Source organism: Dipteris shenzhenensis, chromosome 4 (genome assembly GCF_047967505.1).
Source record: "Dipteris shenzhenensis isolate YYH24624 ecotype China chromosome 4, Dip_SZ_1.0, whole genome shotgun sequence".
Lineage (NCBI taxonomy): Eukaryota > Viridiplantae > Streptophyta > Polypodiopsida > Gleicheniales > Dipteridaceae > Dipteris > Dipteris shenzhenensis.
The window spans coordinates 46,384,308-46,399,553 of record NC_141599.1 but is presented as its reverse complement, the minus strand read 5'-3'; the positions used below and the strand labels follow the sequence as shown (position 1 = coordinate 46,399,553).

General features: G+C 45.6%; 1 protein-coding gene across 3 annotated transcripts in view; it reads left to right on the top strand.

The window, feature by feature from the left end:
* LOC147902958 (eukaryotic initiation factor 3 gamma subunit family protein) overlaps positions 1-14,932 on the top strand; it is a 91,544-nt gene extending 76,612 nt beyond the window's left edge. For all 3 annotated transcript variants that reach the window (XM_087374071.1, XM_087374072.1, XM_087374070.1), the window contains one exon: positions 14,681-14,932. In XM_087374071.1, the coding sequence (XP_087230197.1) occupies positions 14,681-14,767 (87 nt within the window). In that variant the 3' untranslated portion in view covers positions 14,768-14,932. The remainder of the gene's footprint in view (positions 1-14,680) is intronic.
* Positions 14,933-15,246: the final 314 nt, after the last annotated feature.

Sequence of the window (15,246 nt, the reverse complement as noted above, 5' to 3'; positions counted from 1 at the left end):
CAGAATCTGTCATAAAATATCGCCGCAAGCTTTAAAAATAGGACACAAGAAAATTTGCATCTACAGTATCTTTACGGTGGATGGCACAGTTTCTCATATTGACATGTGCAAATAAAACCACGTAGAGCATCGATTTAATAATTTGCTCAGATTGAGCAGATGAGCTGTTGGATAGGAAGCCTCTGTCAGCAAGCACTGGCTTGAGAAGAGTCCCTGTGGTGTGGGTGCCTTAAAGAGCAAGCAGTTCAAAACTTCACAGACCCGTAGACAACTAGCACAGCCTCCTGGTCAATATATGGAAAAGGTAATTCATGGAGCGGGCCCAACACCAGCAAGAGTGGATGTTAGCATTGGACAGGCCACACAGTGCAGAGCAAAACTAGGACTAGCCTGTGCAGTGGTCAAGGTGCCTCTTCTTCTACTCTGTCTCTTGCCTATGTATATTAGGGTCTCTGAATTGCAATTTCCTGTATGGCATATTATTTGGATTCGTGGCATTATTAAGAGACTTTCTCAATCTGGTGTTTTTTGAAGGAAAGTTTAATGTATGTATTTTATATTTTGCATATATAAATTAAGGAGTTTCGTCTATGGAATTTCTGAGGACTCTGATGCCCTTGTATTATGGTTTATTTGTACATGGCCCTATATGGCATGAAGGTGACAGATTCATGCACTGTATGTATTGATTGTTGTGATAATGCCTGCATCATTTGTTGCAAAGTTGTTGATACCTTGGTATTTGAGCACGCTGTCTGTAAAGGATTGATCTATTGACCACAATATTGAGTAGTTGACTGATGTTGCTGTGGATTCTTGTGTCAAGGTTCAAAAAATATGGAAAAAGGTTCTGCTCTCTAGTCATATGTAAGGACCTATAATGAATCATCCTCCTTTACGGAGATTGGGATACTCCATGGAGATTTTGATCCTGGTCTAAAATTGTGTCTGTTATTTCTATTTGCTGTTCCCTTCTCCATTGGTTGCTAGGAAAGTGTCAGATGGAAGACGGATGAGAAATTAGAATGTTGCATTCCCAGAACTTAGTCCCTAGCAGTGTTGAGAGGATAGGCAGTCATGTACTCTGACAAGGCATGGAAGGTTGGCATGGCCTGGAAAAAGTAAGGGCTGTTCAATGACTGAATGGGTTGGCTGTTTGTTCACTTACAAATTGATGGAGTAAACTTGATTGCCATTGTTGCTGAGCTCCAAATTGGTGTCAGCTCCTGCAACCGCTGCACGTGAGTAAATTGATCCATAGATCCATTGGAGCCATATCTGCCAATCATCAGCTGACAACCAGCACCACGGATGAACTTAAGTTAGGGCTAGACTTGGATGGGTAGAGGTGCTTTAGATGGGAACAATAGTTGAGCAATAATCCAGTGCCCGACGACCAGAGCTGCCTGATGAGAACGCTTCTACACACCAGTGCCAACGAGCAGACAAACCATCCATGAATTACCTGAGCCACTCTGCTGCTCCATGAACTAGTCGTGCCTTGCCGCTGCCTACTGATGATGATGTTTGCCCGATTCATCGCCGTTTGTCGCGTCGGATTGCTAAACCTTAGGTTAGGTTAGGTGTTTAGGGTTAACGTTTAGTTTAATCTAGCTGGGGTTATGTTAGTTTTAGTCTGGGTTAGGTTTAGTTACTCTAGGTTGGAATAGGTTAGGTTAAGTTTGTTCAAAGAGGGACCAAGTGACAAAACCACACTAACCCACTAGCTGTGGTTAGGGGAAAAAACCTCTAGTGAGGGAAAAGTGCCCCTAACTTACTTATGGATTATATTGGTCACTGCCTAGAATATGCCAATAATTCTAACACCCTCTTGCAGTGCCAATGTGATGATGTACAAGGAAGTGATCAATCACCAAAAGGAGATAAATTCAGGGCACAGCGAAATGCCTCAAACTTTTCACGTGAAAGTGCTTTGGTGAAGATGTCTGCAACATTGTCATGTGTTGACACATAGATCATACTGATCTCCCCTGCATGCAACTTCTCTCTGACATAATGATAATGAACCTCAATGTGCTTCGTGCGAGCATGAAAGACAAGATTCTTTGCCAATGCTATAGCACTCTGACTATCAGTGAGAATTGGAGAAGGACCCTCCAATAAGAGATGAAGATCAGCAAACAAATGACGCAGCCAAACACATTCAACTGTCGCTGTGAAAGCTGCCCTGTACTTAGCTTCACATGAGGAAGTAGCCACAGTAGATTGTTTCTTGCTCAGCCAAGAAATGCAAACTTTGCCCAAAAAGAAACAATTACCACTTGTGGACTGCCTAGTGTCATAGTCTCCAGCCCAATCTGAGTCACTGTAAGCATGCATCTGCAGGTCACCCACTCCACACACTGAATAATAAGACTTGTTTGCTCATGTCACCCCTTCTTTTTAGCGGGTGGTGCATGCAGAGATGCAAAAAGACTCTTCCTTGAGGTGATGTGCTTGGATGCACCACTATCAAAATACCATGTGTTCAATGTCTCATTGAATTGGAATAGATAAGATTGAAGACTACAAGTGAGGAGGTGGTTTGGTCCAAGTGACAAAACCACACTAACCCACTAATTGTGGTTAGGGGGAAAAACCTCTAGTGAGGGAAAAGTGGCCCTAACTCACTCACTTATGGATTACATCGGTCACTGCCTAGAATATGCCAATAATTCTAACAAAGTTAAGGTTAGTTATGTTAAGCTAACAAGGGTAGGCTAAACCATGGCTTTGGTTAGGTTAAACCAACTAGGGGGTGACTCAAGTGTCCTACTTGTCTTAGAAGCCTTAGGTTAGTGTCCTAGGTGGCCTAGGATCCCCTCCCCCCCCAAAAAAATCCTTAACATGCTCTTTCTGAGGATCTTTAACAGCCCTTACAAGGCCGTTTTCAGCGCCAATTCGGACAATTCAAAGCTTCTTCATTGACATTACTCTCAAGCGTCTCCATGGACATCTACCCATAGTATCTGTGCTTATCATAGCAGATTTAACTATCTATTTCATTGAGTATGCTTCCTTTCATTGCACCATGGTCGTATGTGCTTGTGGGGGCAGTCGTGTATGCTAGATTCAACCTTTTGCAGGAAGTTAGCCACATTTAGGCCTCTATTCTTCCATGATAGCTTATCGTGGCACCCATAGTATCAGGTGCTTATTATGGCAAATTTAACTATCTATTTCATTGAGTATGCTTCCTTTCATTGCACCATGGTTATACATGCTTGTGGGGGCAGCCGTGTTTGCCAGATTAGACTTGTTGTAGGAAAGCTAATTACATTCAGGCCTCTGTTCTCTCATGATAGCTTACCGTGGCACCCAAGCGTGTATCTCTTGTTGAGGAGTCACTACTTGGTAGTGATTCACCACCAGAGGTTGCTTAGTATGAGCAAGTGCCTTCCACAGTGGGTGCATCCATTGGTGGCACATATTTTTTTACTTAGCCTGTCTCTCCTACCACTCAGCTACATCTTTGGATATGCAGTCGCAGTGTCTTGAAAGAGCATAACTTTTAGAGATTTAAGACACAAAGCTACTTACACCTCTTCTATGCCATAAAAATAACTCGCACTTTGTCCAAATTTAGAGGTTGCAACTAGGCAGAAACATCCATTATGGACTTTTCGTTATTGCTGAGTACAGTAGAAAGGGAGCATTTATACACGGCTTTGTATTGATCTAGGAAGCTGTGATATAATCATACGATATAATCATACGGCACCAAAAAATAAACGAACATTAGCTCATTAGATTCAATCAAAATACTGAAGTATGAAGCCAAAAAAAAGTTTGTATCAAACTTGAGGATGGCCATCATTACTCTATCATTTACCTTGCCGCACATGCATTACCGGGCAAGGACAAGCAGCCTATACCCTAGCATGGGGATTAGTCAGACAGCTAGGAGGCATTCTCGCACCATGCGGGGGTTTTATGGCCAATGCTTGACACAGTGTTGAATTTCAGCTCGTCAGACGGTTTCAGTTTGAGCAGTATGCTCCCAGTATGGGGATTATCTTGGTGTTGAGAGCACATTCTTTCTACCACCAAGCACCCTCTTGTCGGACTTGGGGTGATCCTATAGTTTGCAGCTCTTTCCACCTTTGTAGATGGTCCTTGATGAAGGATCTTTGGTGCCATTGCGTGAGAAACTGAAATGCCAATACTTCCACTCCTTTCTATTGAGAGGGTCACACCTCTGGACCTCTCCCCAAAAGCAGGTGGCCTAGGCGATTGATGTTTGATGCTAGAAACATGTGCTCCCATATCAAAAGGAAATCCACTACCCTTCCTACCAATGCCCTCTGCAACTCCTAGCAACATATGAGACCAGGGGAAGCACGAGAAGAGGCGGCCGATCTTGCTGCCAGCGGGCTAGGGAGAGGGAGACGGTAGGAAAAGGAGGGCAAGGGGCGGGTAGAGATAGTGACTACAGCAAGAAGAGCGGTTTGGGGGTGGGTGTTAGGAGAAAGTGGGGAGGGGGAGGCGGATGGGAGGGAAGATAGACTCTAAAGTATCGGGAAACTCAAGTGCTTCACTATTGAGTAGGTATCTGAGTAGTTTGAACCACTGTCCCTATGCGCCTGGAAGGGACGGCGGGGGCAGCGGTAGACGCAAGAGCAATGGTAACTCTGCCGTCCTGCTGCTGCGTGCATATGTGTGTATACTACGCTCCTGTCATAGGGGAATCTATTAAAAGGTTGAAGAAGGTCTCATCCTTTGGCATGTAGGGACGACTTGAGGGGGTAATCCCAGACTGCTGCGTGCATATGTGTGTATACTATGCTCCTATCATTGGTGGATCTATCAAAAGGTTGAAGAAGGTCTCATCCTTTGGCATGTAGGGACGACTCGAGGGGGCAATCCTAGACTGCTCTCCCTAGATCTTGGAGACAAGATTTTGCTTTGCTCTCGCCTTCTCTTTGAGTTTGGCTCGTTGCCTGCTGGCTTGTTTTCTTCTTCTTTACTTGGTCCATTTTCCTTTTTAAGGCTCCACCCAAGGGGTCTGGGATTGGACTCTTGCTACTGTTGGATGTGCAGCCGCTATGTCTTAACTGCTTGAGGCTCCCTCTGCTGTCTTTTGTCGATCCTACCGAGGCCCTGGGGGGTGGGGGGGGCGCGTCGCTGTCCATTGCGCTTACCCTTAAGAGACTGAATTGCTAACCTCATCTGATGTTTTGTCATGGGGAGAAAGCAAAACCTTGACGGTTGGGGGAGTCAAAGGTGCTTCCATTAGAGCGCTTCTTGCCAGACAAGTGCCACCAGCAGCTCGAAACCTACCCCCACAGCTCCCGTGTGTAGGTTTCTTGCCAGACAAGGGCCACAGCTCCAAAGACCAAACAGCGAACCCGGCACTGTGAGAAAGGGAGGGGATGAGGCTGTGAGGGAAAGGGAGAGGGAGTGGAACTAAGGAGACAGAGAGAGAGAGACACAAAATGTGTGGGTGTGTCAAAAAGTGTTGAGCCACACCACAAACTCATAGGTTTTATTAGGATTAGGCTTTCACCCTATGACTGTCTTAAGACAGTCATAGGTGTCATAACTTTAACAAAAGGGTGGCAATGTGCCTTTACCCCAACAACCTCCCACCTAAAGGCCAATGTGCCTAAAGGGGAGAAAAGAATAAAAATTACAGCAATATACAGTTACTGTATACAAGACCATAAAATATGAATGGTCTCATCCTAATCCAATGATGTGGCGGCAATGTGCAAACCGCTCTGTAGGCAAGCTCTTAGTGAGCAAATCTGCAGGATTATCATCAGTATGCACCTTCACAAGCTCAAGTCGCTTGTCTTCCAGTACCTCCCTGATGAAATGGTATTTCACATCTATGTGCTTGGTCTTCTGATGAAAAACCGGATTCTTTGCCAACATGATAGCACTCTGACTATCACAATGTAAAACTGGCATATCTCCTGTAATGCCCAAATCTCCCACCAGCCGAGTAAGCCATATTGCTTCCTTGCAAGCCTCAGTGGCTGCAACATATTCAGCTTCAGTGGTTGACAGTGCAACGCATTTCTGCAACCGAGACACCCATGATATAGCACCTCCTGCAAATGTGAAAATATAACCGGTAGTAGACTTCTGGTTATCTGCATTTCCTGCATACTCTGAATCTGTAAAACCATGCACCAATGCATCCTGCCTACCATAGCATATGCACAAGTCTTTGGTACCCTTGAGATACCTCAAGACACCTTTCACTGCTTCCCAGTGCCGCTTGCCTGGATTTGCCATATACCTGCTGATGACTCCCACCGCAAAAGCAATATCCGGACGAGTGGCAACCATGGCATACATCAAAGAACCAACTGCAGATGCATACGGAACCTTGGCCATTTCAGCCTTATCATCATCTGATCTGGGGCTGTTCTTACTGCTGAGTTTTAAATGTGGAGGCAAGGGGGTACTAATAGACTTCCCCCCCTCCATTTTAAACCTCTGCAGTACTTTGTCAATGTACTCCTTCTGTGACAGAAACAAAAGTCCCTTGGACCTGTCACGAATAATCCGCATGCCAAGAATATGGTTTGCATCACCCAAGTCTTTCATGTCAAAAGACTTATGCAGTTGTTTCTTCAAAGCACTAATCTCTTGCTGAGATTTGCTGGCAATCAGCATGTCATCCACATATAGAATGAGTAGCATCAAACTGCCATCCTTTGCCCGTTTGGTGTACAAGCAATGATCGGTTTCACACCTATGATACCCTTGGGACGGCATCAAACTTCTTGTACCATTCTCTTGGCGCCTGCTTGAGTCCATACAAGCTTCTCTTGAGCTTACACACAAGCTGCTCTTTCCCTTTAACAGCATATCCTTCTGGCTGACTCATATAGATCTCATCATGGAGATCTCCGTGAAGAAAAGCAGTCTTCACATCCATCTGACATAAATCCATGTCCTCATGAGCAACAAGAGCTAACACTGCTCTCAAAGTAGTCATCTTGACTACAGGGGAAAAGATCTCATCAAAGTCAATGCCCTTCTCCTGCTTAAATCCCTTGGCAACCAATCTGGCCTTATACCTCGGTAAAGCATTTGAATCCACTTTGACTTTGTAAACCCACTTGTATGGCAAAACCTTTCTGCCTGCAGGTAGCTGCACCAAATCCCATGTATCATTTTGAAGTAGGGAGTCCATTTCTGACTGCATGGCTTTCTCCCACTTCCTTTTCTCTGTTCTTCCCATAGCTTCCTTGAAGCTGGAAGGCTCACCACAATCTGTCAGCATGATAAAATCAGCCACATTATTGGCTCCTGGAACAAACCTGTCAGGAGGCCGTTGTACACGGGTGCTCCTCCTAACAAAATGTTCCGATGTTCCGGATTAGGCTGCTGTCTAGCCTGTTCGTCATGCATGACGGGTGGCTGTACCACCATATTTGGCTGTTCTACAGCCCCATTTGCTGGCATATCCAGTGGTGCATCATTGGCAAAATTGTCTGGCTGATTTTCAGCCTGTATACCCTCTTGAACAGGGTTATCTACAGCAGCCTGCTGCTGCATATTAATGGGCATTCTTTGCTGTCCGACATCATCATAAACAACCCTCCTGTATTCCACAGGTTGCACGGGTTCTTTGTGTACACTATCCTCTTTAAAGATGACATCATTGCTGTGTATAATCTTCCGTTTGACGGGATCCCATAACCTGTACCCCATTTCACCTTCGTCACCATAACCCATGAAGATGCATCTGAAAGACTTTGGCTCCAGTTTGGTGCGCAGTTCTTTGCGTACATGAGCAAAGCACTCGCAGCCAAACACACGTAAGTGCTTATATGAAGGTGGCTTGCTAGACCACACCTCCTCTGGCACTTTCAACTCCAAAGCCTTGTTCGGCGACCTGTTAATTATGTGAACTGCTGTTTGCACGGCTTCTGCCCAAAAGCCATGGGGCAATGCAGCATAAGACAACATACATCGAACCTTCTCCTGAATAGTTCGATTCATCCGCTCACTCACACCATTTTGAGATGCATTATGAGGGGCTGTGAGTTCCTGTTTAATGCCCTTAGCTTCGCAAAACTGTACAAAAGCATGTGACACATACTCACCCCCATTATCGGATCTGAGGCATTTCAGCCTGCGACCTGTCCAATTCTCAACCTGAGGGACAAACTTCTTGAAAGCATCTAAGGCATCGCTCTTATGCTTCAAGAAATAGACCCACACTTTGCGTGTGGCATCATCAATAATACTTTGCACCCCCTAGTGATAGCTGTGGCATCTCACACAAATCAGTGTGCACTAGATCAAGTGGTGCTCTATTTTGGGGAGTTCTCCTCTTATGAGGAGTCATAGAATGCTTGCCAAATATGCAATGATCACAAGTAGGCAAATCTGAAAATGAAAGAGACGGCAGATAACCCAAACGTGACAGTTCTTGCATTCCTTTAACGGACATGTGTCCCAACCGGCTATGCCACAATGAAACCTTTGGCAGCTCGGTTATGGCAACAACATGATTACCTACACTGGAAACATAAAGAGGGTACAAGGTATCACTCTTATAACCCTCAGCCACTACAACCTGGCCATCAGTAATCACCCATTTGGAATCCCCAAATGTGGTGTGGTAACCACTGTCATCCAACAAGCCAGTGTGCTAATCAGATTTTTCTTGATTTGCGGCACATGACGAACACCATCAAGCATAAATGTGCGTCCATCAGGGAATACTATCTGTATACTGCCAATCCCTGCAATCTGACATGCATAGTTGTTCCCAAGGTGAACAACTCCATGAGTACCTGTGTAGGAAGTAAACCACTCCCTATGAGGAGTAACATGAAAAGAAGCACCTGAATCCAAGAGCCAGGTGTGCATGTCATGGCCATCAATAACCAATGTATGTGCAATTACAGCAGAAGAGCATAAAACATCATGTCTGTCACTTTCACTGTCCTCTGCTGCAACATTCACTGCATCCAAGTCATCTGCCTTGGCCTTGCCTTTGCCTTTGCTTCCACTGCCTGCATCCTTTGTCTCAGCCTTCTTGGCTTTCTGATCCCGTATAAACTTGAAGCACTTAGACTTCACATGTCCCTTCTTGCCACAGTAAAAGCATTCAATATCCTTTTTGCCACGGGACTGACTGCGGGATTTGGACTTGCCAGCAGATCTCCCCTTCTGCTGAGTCCTACCTCTTTCCTGTACCTGCAAAGCATTGGAAGACTTGCTGCCCATATTATTCTTCCTGCTCATCTCCTCCATAAGGAGAGAGCTCTCCACATCAGCATACATAAGAGTGACATTTGAATTAGACAGGGTGGTCTTGAAAGTGTCCCAACTCTCAGGGAGGGTACACAACAAGAAAGTAGCCTTGAACTCCTCATCAAGGTTCAATCCCTGTGCAATAAGCTCTGTAAAGATGGCATTGAACTCACTCAAGTGTGAGGTCATAGCTGTACCTTCCTTCATGCGAAGATCTACAAGCTTTTTCAACCAATAAACCTTACTGGCTGAACTCTTTTGGGCATACAACTCTTCTAGCCTCTGCCATAGGCCATAAGAGGTCTTTTCAGCCTGAACATTGAACACAAGAGAATCACTGAGAGTAAGCATGATAGCAGCCCTAGCGGACAAATCAAGCTCCTTCCACTCATCATCTGACATCCCAGATGGCTTGACACCCTTCACCCTTATGGGCTTAGAAATCTTCTTTAGCAGAAGTACATTCAAACACTGTTCTGCCCATAATGCATAATTGTGTGCCCCTTCCAATTTCTTTATGTTCAGAATTGAAGATTCACTTCCCCCTGATGCCATATCAGATAAGGAAAGTACCTGACTCCCTGTAAGTCAAAAAATGACTAAATAAAATTCTGATTTCTCAGAAAAACCTGCTCTATCAAGAGCCAGGAGCACTCACAGTAGTGCTGTTTTTACTGTCAAAAAATCTGCAGCAAAACAGAAAAAATTTTCCCTCCAGTCACTGTACCTTCTGACACACTGCACCGTGCTCAAATAGGCATAAAACAGTAACTTCAGAATGCTGCAGCTGTTCCACAAGTGCTTTATCAGTGCATCATCAACTGACGAGGCACAAAACACTGCTGTCCTGGACACTTCTCCCACCTCAGATGAGGTATTGCACTGATTTTATATGCATAAACCACTTGTCATACACTGTTTTGTCCACTGAAAAAGGCTCCAAACACCTCAGGCTGTCACAAACCTGCAACAAAGAATGGGACAAATCCCAAGCAATCACCCTTCTGCCAAGGGGATAAAAGGCATCTGAAGGTCTCAAACAGTAACTCAAGTGCTCACAAGCAAAATCTGGGCAAAAGCCCCTTGATTTGACACCTGTACCAAGTGAAAAACACCTCAACACTGAGGTAGCATACAAAATACAGCGCTCTCCTGGCACTTTCACCTGACAATGTAATGCATAAACGGCCCTGTGTACACAGTAACAACACAGATCCCAACGTACAAACACTGAAGAGAAAATCTTTTGAGCACTGTCAACGATGGACAGTTAGGGACCGAGTAAACTCGATGCGCCCTGGCCAAGCGTCAACTGAGATTTTTCAAGGTGTCGTACACAGAATGTGACCTGCAAGAAATGTCACTGAATACACTGCGGAAACAAGACCAATGTGGGCACCCTGGCTCCACACTGCCTCAAGGCATACACTGCATAAACTTCTAGGCAAAAGCCCTTTGAAATTGTCACCCGAAAGCTGAGATTTGCACTCAGCAAAAGCATAAAAGCCCTCTGCAAAATCAAGGCATTTGACCTTCCCGAAACAAAATAACTGTGCAACCACCACACACTGTGGCACTAGTCACCTCAAGCACGAGGGACACGAGGGTACTTGCTGTACCTCCAACACACAGTTTTGAGAACTGAACAACCGGGAATGAAGAGCAGAGTGCTCTCTCTTTTCCTTCTTCCCCAAAAAAAAAACTGTGCCTGTTGTACCTGCTGTACCTGCGCAGGGTACTTGCTGTACCCTGTACTTGCAAGGGCACGAAATCCCAAAATTTTTTTTTTGACCTGAACCCTGTACTTCGGCCTCCTGTCGCAGCGTCCGTACGGTGGCGTCCGTACGGTACGGTTGCCTTGCTGGTCACGCCACCGTACAGCCGTACGACGGCCTGTACGGATTCCGTACAACTGGTACGGGTGGCTGTACAGGTTGCTCCTGTACGGCTGCCCGTGTGCAGCCTGGGTGCGCGCCAGCGCTGCACGCTGGCTGCGCCCGCTTGGTAGCGGGTAGCAGCTAGCAGCAGCTAGCTGCTGCTGTTGCGGCTGCTCACGCGCGACCTGCGCGCGGCTGCTGCGCCCGCTCGCACGCGCTGCCCCGCGCTGCCCTGCTCTGCCCGCGCGCGCTGCCCCGCGCTGCTTGCTCCTGCTGCCGTTGTCCGCTGCTGTAGGGTGCGATGCCCGAGGGGAGAGGAAGGGGTAGAGGGAGGGGTAGACCGGAGTGGAGTGGGAGAGGTAGAGGCTCTGATACCAGTTGTGAGGGAAAGAGAGAGGGAGTGGAACTAAGGAGACAGAGAGAGAGAGACACAAAATGTGTGAGTGTGTCAAAAAGTGTTGAGCCACACCACAAACTCATAGGTTTTATTAGGATTAGGCTTTCACCCTATGACTATCGTAAGACAGTCATAGGTGCTATAACTTTAACAAAAGGGTGGCAATGTGCCTTTACCCCAACAACTGTGAGGGAAAGGGAGAGGGAGTGGAACTAAGGAGACAGAGAGAGAGAGACACAAAATGTGTGGGTGTGTCAAAAAGTGTTGAGCCACACCACAAACTCATAGGTTTTATTAGGATTAGGCTTTCACCCTATGACTGTCTTAAGACAGTCATAGGTGTCATAACTTTAACAAAAGGATGGCAATGTGCCTTTACCCCAACAGAGGCGAGTGAGGAGGAGGAAGAGGGCAGCCAGGAGGTTAAGCAAAGGGCTGCTACAAGCTTGTGGGGCTGCCGAAAAATCAACACAAAAAACTCCAAGAATGAAGGCTGAGGAACTGGCACACAGTCCGAAACAAGGCTGCAAAGCTGAGCGAGAAACCAAGTGCCCAGGATTGTGGAGAAGATCGGGGGAAGCCAGAGAGGGAGCCCTAGAATCAAGCTGCTGCAATGGGCCTTGGGCCAGCACGGAGGCTTCTTGGAAGGTGCCGAGCTGCGGCTACACCTGCCGTGGAGCAGCTACAAGCTGAGCCCAAAGGGAGCACTCCGGGGGGCTCAAAACCTACCCCCACAGCTCCAGATAGATGCCGTGACCAAGGGGGGCGCGGCTTATTGCTGGGCAAGCTGAAACAGCTTGCAGAGGGGGACCGGACCTGCAATACACCAAGGAGGACTGCACTTGAAGAGCCTCGGTCGGCTGGGGGGGCTCTGGAGCACCGCGAGCAGTGTGAGCTGCTCATGCCTTCACCCAGGCTAGAGGTGACACCAAAACAGGGCACAAGCCCCTTCCAAGGTGGTGGCTGGAGGTGGAAAAGGGCGCAAGCAAGGAGGGGGGGCAAATGAGCAGGAGACCCGCGGGGGGGGGGGAGCGAAGCAGTTCTTTGCTACAGTCATATTCTATCATGTTGCTTCCAAGTAGAAGAAATATGCGGATGAATGTAGGAGATACTTGGTTTTCAAGGAAGGAGATTATCTGCATTTACGTCTCCATAAAAATTGTTATTCATCGCTGAAGGGTAATACCTACACAATGCTTGCTCGTCAGAATATGGCCCTTATAGAATCATCTGCAAGATTGGGAGTTAGCATATCAAGTGGAGCTACGGAGCACGTCCAAGATCCACAATGTGTTCCATGTGTCTTTGCTGAAACCTCATGTGGATCAACATGTTCACATTCTTCCAGAGTGGCCACCCATAGACGAGGAGTTCTCTGTCCCCGAGATAGAGTACTCTGCAGCATTGTGGGTTTCAGAGATAGAGTACTCCGCAAAAAGTTATACATTTGAGTACCTCATTCGATCGAAAGGACTACCTGAGAATGAATAATCATGGAAGCCAGAGAGCATTGTCCAGGAGTACCCCTATCTTTACCAGGCTGATCAGTATCACTTTGCTGTCTCAGCACCTGAATTTGAGGGCAGAATTCAATGGGAGGGATGGCTGTAATGAAGTGGGAAAAAAGGGGCCAAGTTAGTAGTACTCTAGTGGGAGTTAAAGGAAAATGTGGAGGGACTATGTAAGTTCACATCCACCACTCATGTTGATGTGACATCTAATCTATCGTGTCTCCTCCTCGCTCCTACATGCCTACCTTACCTCTTCCTCTCTCCTGAAGAAAGTCCTTTATCCAGAGTAAGTCTTTGAGCTGATACCTTTCCCACCCTACTTTATGGCCTTACAACTGATTTTGATTGAATGGAATCAGGCTCCTTGGGATCCATTACATGCCTGAAGTTTTGATAAGCATTAAGTTTGCTTGCTAGATTCTTTGGCCATTGGAATCAGAGGTACTATTTTCTGCATTGATTGAAGACGTCACCTTGCTGAGCATCTCACCTTGTTTGGATAATGGTTCACTTGAAATCTAGGATTTATGTTGGAAAATAAAAAATCTCATCCTCGCTGTTTTAAGTTTACTCTGACCAACTCCAAATAAGGGTGATTTGGTTTCTGTGAGTCCAAGGCATGCAGAGAAACTTACCCATCATTTTACTAGTCATGCTGGCTCAAATTTGTGTCCCACTTACCACCCACAATTGGGGGCACTGATGGGCATGTCAGAGTTTCTAGTTCCTGCTATGTGTGATAATGGTTTTCAACCTTGTGGATGACTGTCTGGAGGTTGAAATTGCACAGTCCATTTTTTTTTTAGAGGACGAGTTTGGGCATGTTCCTGGGTTCATCTAGATAAATGTATCATGGGCTAGGGAAGCTTGTAGGGAAAAGTTTTCGCTGCAAGGAGTTCTCTTGGTGATTTTGCCGCTCCCCCCCTCCAAAAAAAAAAAAAACACTATCTATCTGTCGCTTTATTTCTAGACGACGGAGGATGATGGCAGATTTTCGGAGGAGAGTGCTCCATTTGGATCACAGACCCCTTAGGGAAGACGATGTTCCTCATATTTCATATTTTACATTTTGTATCTAGGCAATTTTGGTACTCTATTTCATTTCATTTTGTATCTAGGATTTTTGTAGCCATTTTTGGCATCTTAGCGGTATTACGATGAGGCCACCTAGTTGGCGCATCGTTGATGATGTATTTTCCTTTCGGATGATTTTGTGTCCCATAGGCCATGTATGGCCTTCCGTGGACCTTTAATAAAATTTCTTTCTTTCTTTCTTTCTCTCTCTCTCTCTATATATATATATATATATTGAGAAAGAGAGAGAGAGAGCTGCATGACCAAAATGTGCCTGAAGATTAATCCACGTGGACATCCTGTAAAAGTATGCAGGACGAGGCTCTGCAAGCAGTGTTGCTTATCAGATTCTTTACATATAGTTATATGGACCCTTCTTGGCTTTTCAAGCTTGATGATAATTGGTTCTTTTTGTACTGCTCTGCGTGGCTTTTCTCTTTGATTGATTTTCCAAGATGCAGCACTGAAAAGAGTTACTCAAATATTCCCTTTCATGGTCTGAATTCAGTTGGTTTCTTGATTATTTTAAATGTCATTTCAGAATTATGCAAATGATTAAGCTGTAAACTTTAAGTACAATTTTTGTGAACAAACAGGTTCTGCCTTCAAGGACACATCCACATATGCAGATGAACTCAAATGGAGGTTATGTCTTGACTGGAGTAAAGGTTGCTTGCATATGAACATATCTGAGCAAATGTTCCACACGCACTTGGAGTGAAGGACACGTCCATGAAAGCAGGGGTAATTAAATATAAAAATGTTGCTGCCATGTCTAGGTACTCTCACAGTTTCTTTGCTCCAGCTTGGCATCAAGGCATTCTATAAGTGTTCTGCAGTTTGCACAATCACAGGAAATCATTACTGTGATATAGCTGAAGGCTGAGCACCAGGTTTCTATTATCTGCTTCTTAACCGGATCCTTGTTTGTTTTATGTTTTACATTTGTCACACTAACAAAAACTTCCCTTGAGTGAGGCTTCAGAGATTTTTGTCCCAATAGCATGTGATATTTGCCCTTATATTTCCAATGTTTTGCCAGATTCAAGAATGACCTTAGGGGCGAGAGGACCCACGGAGAGAGAGAGAGAGAGAGAGAGAGAGAGAGAGAGAGAGAGAGAGATGATATGGTAGTATGTTATTAAGGTCCATTGGAGACCCG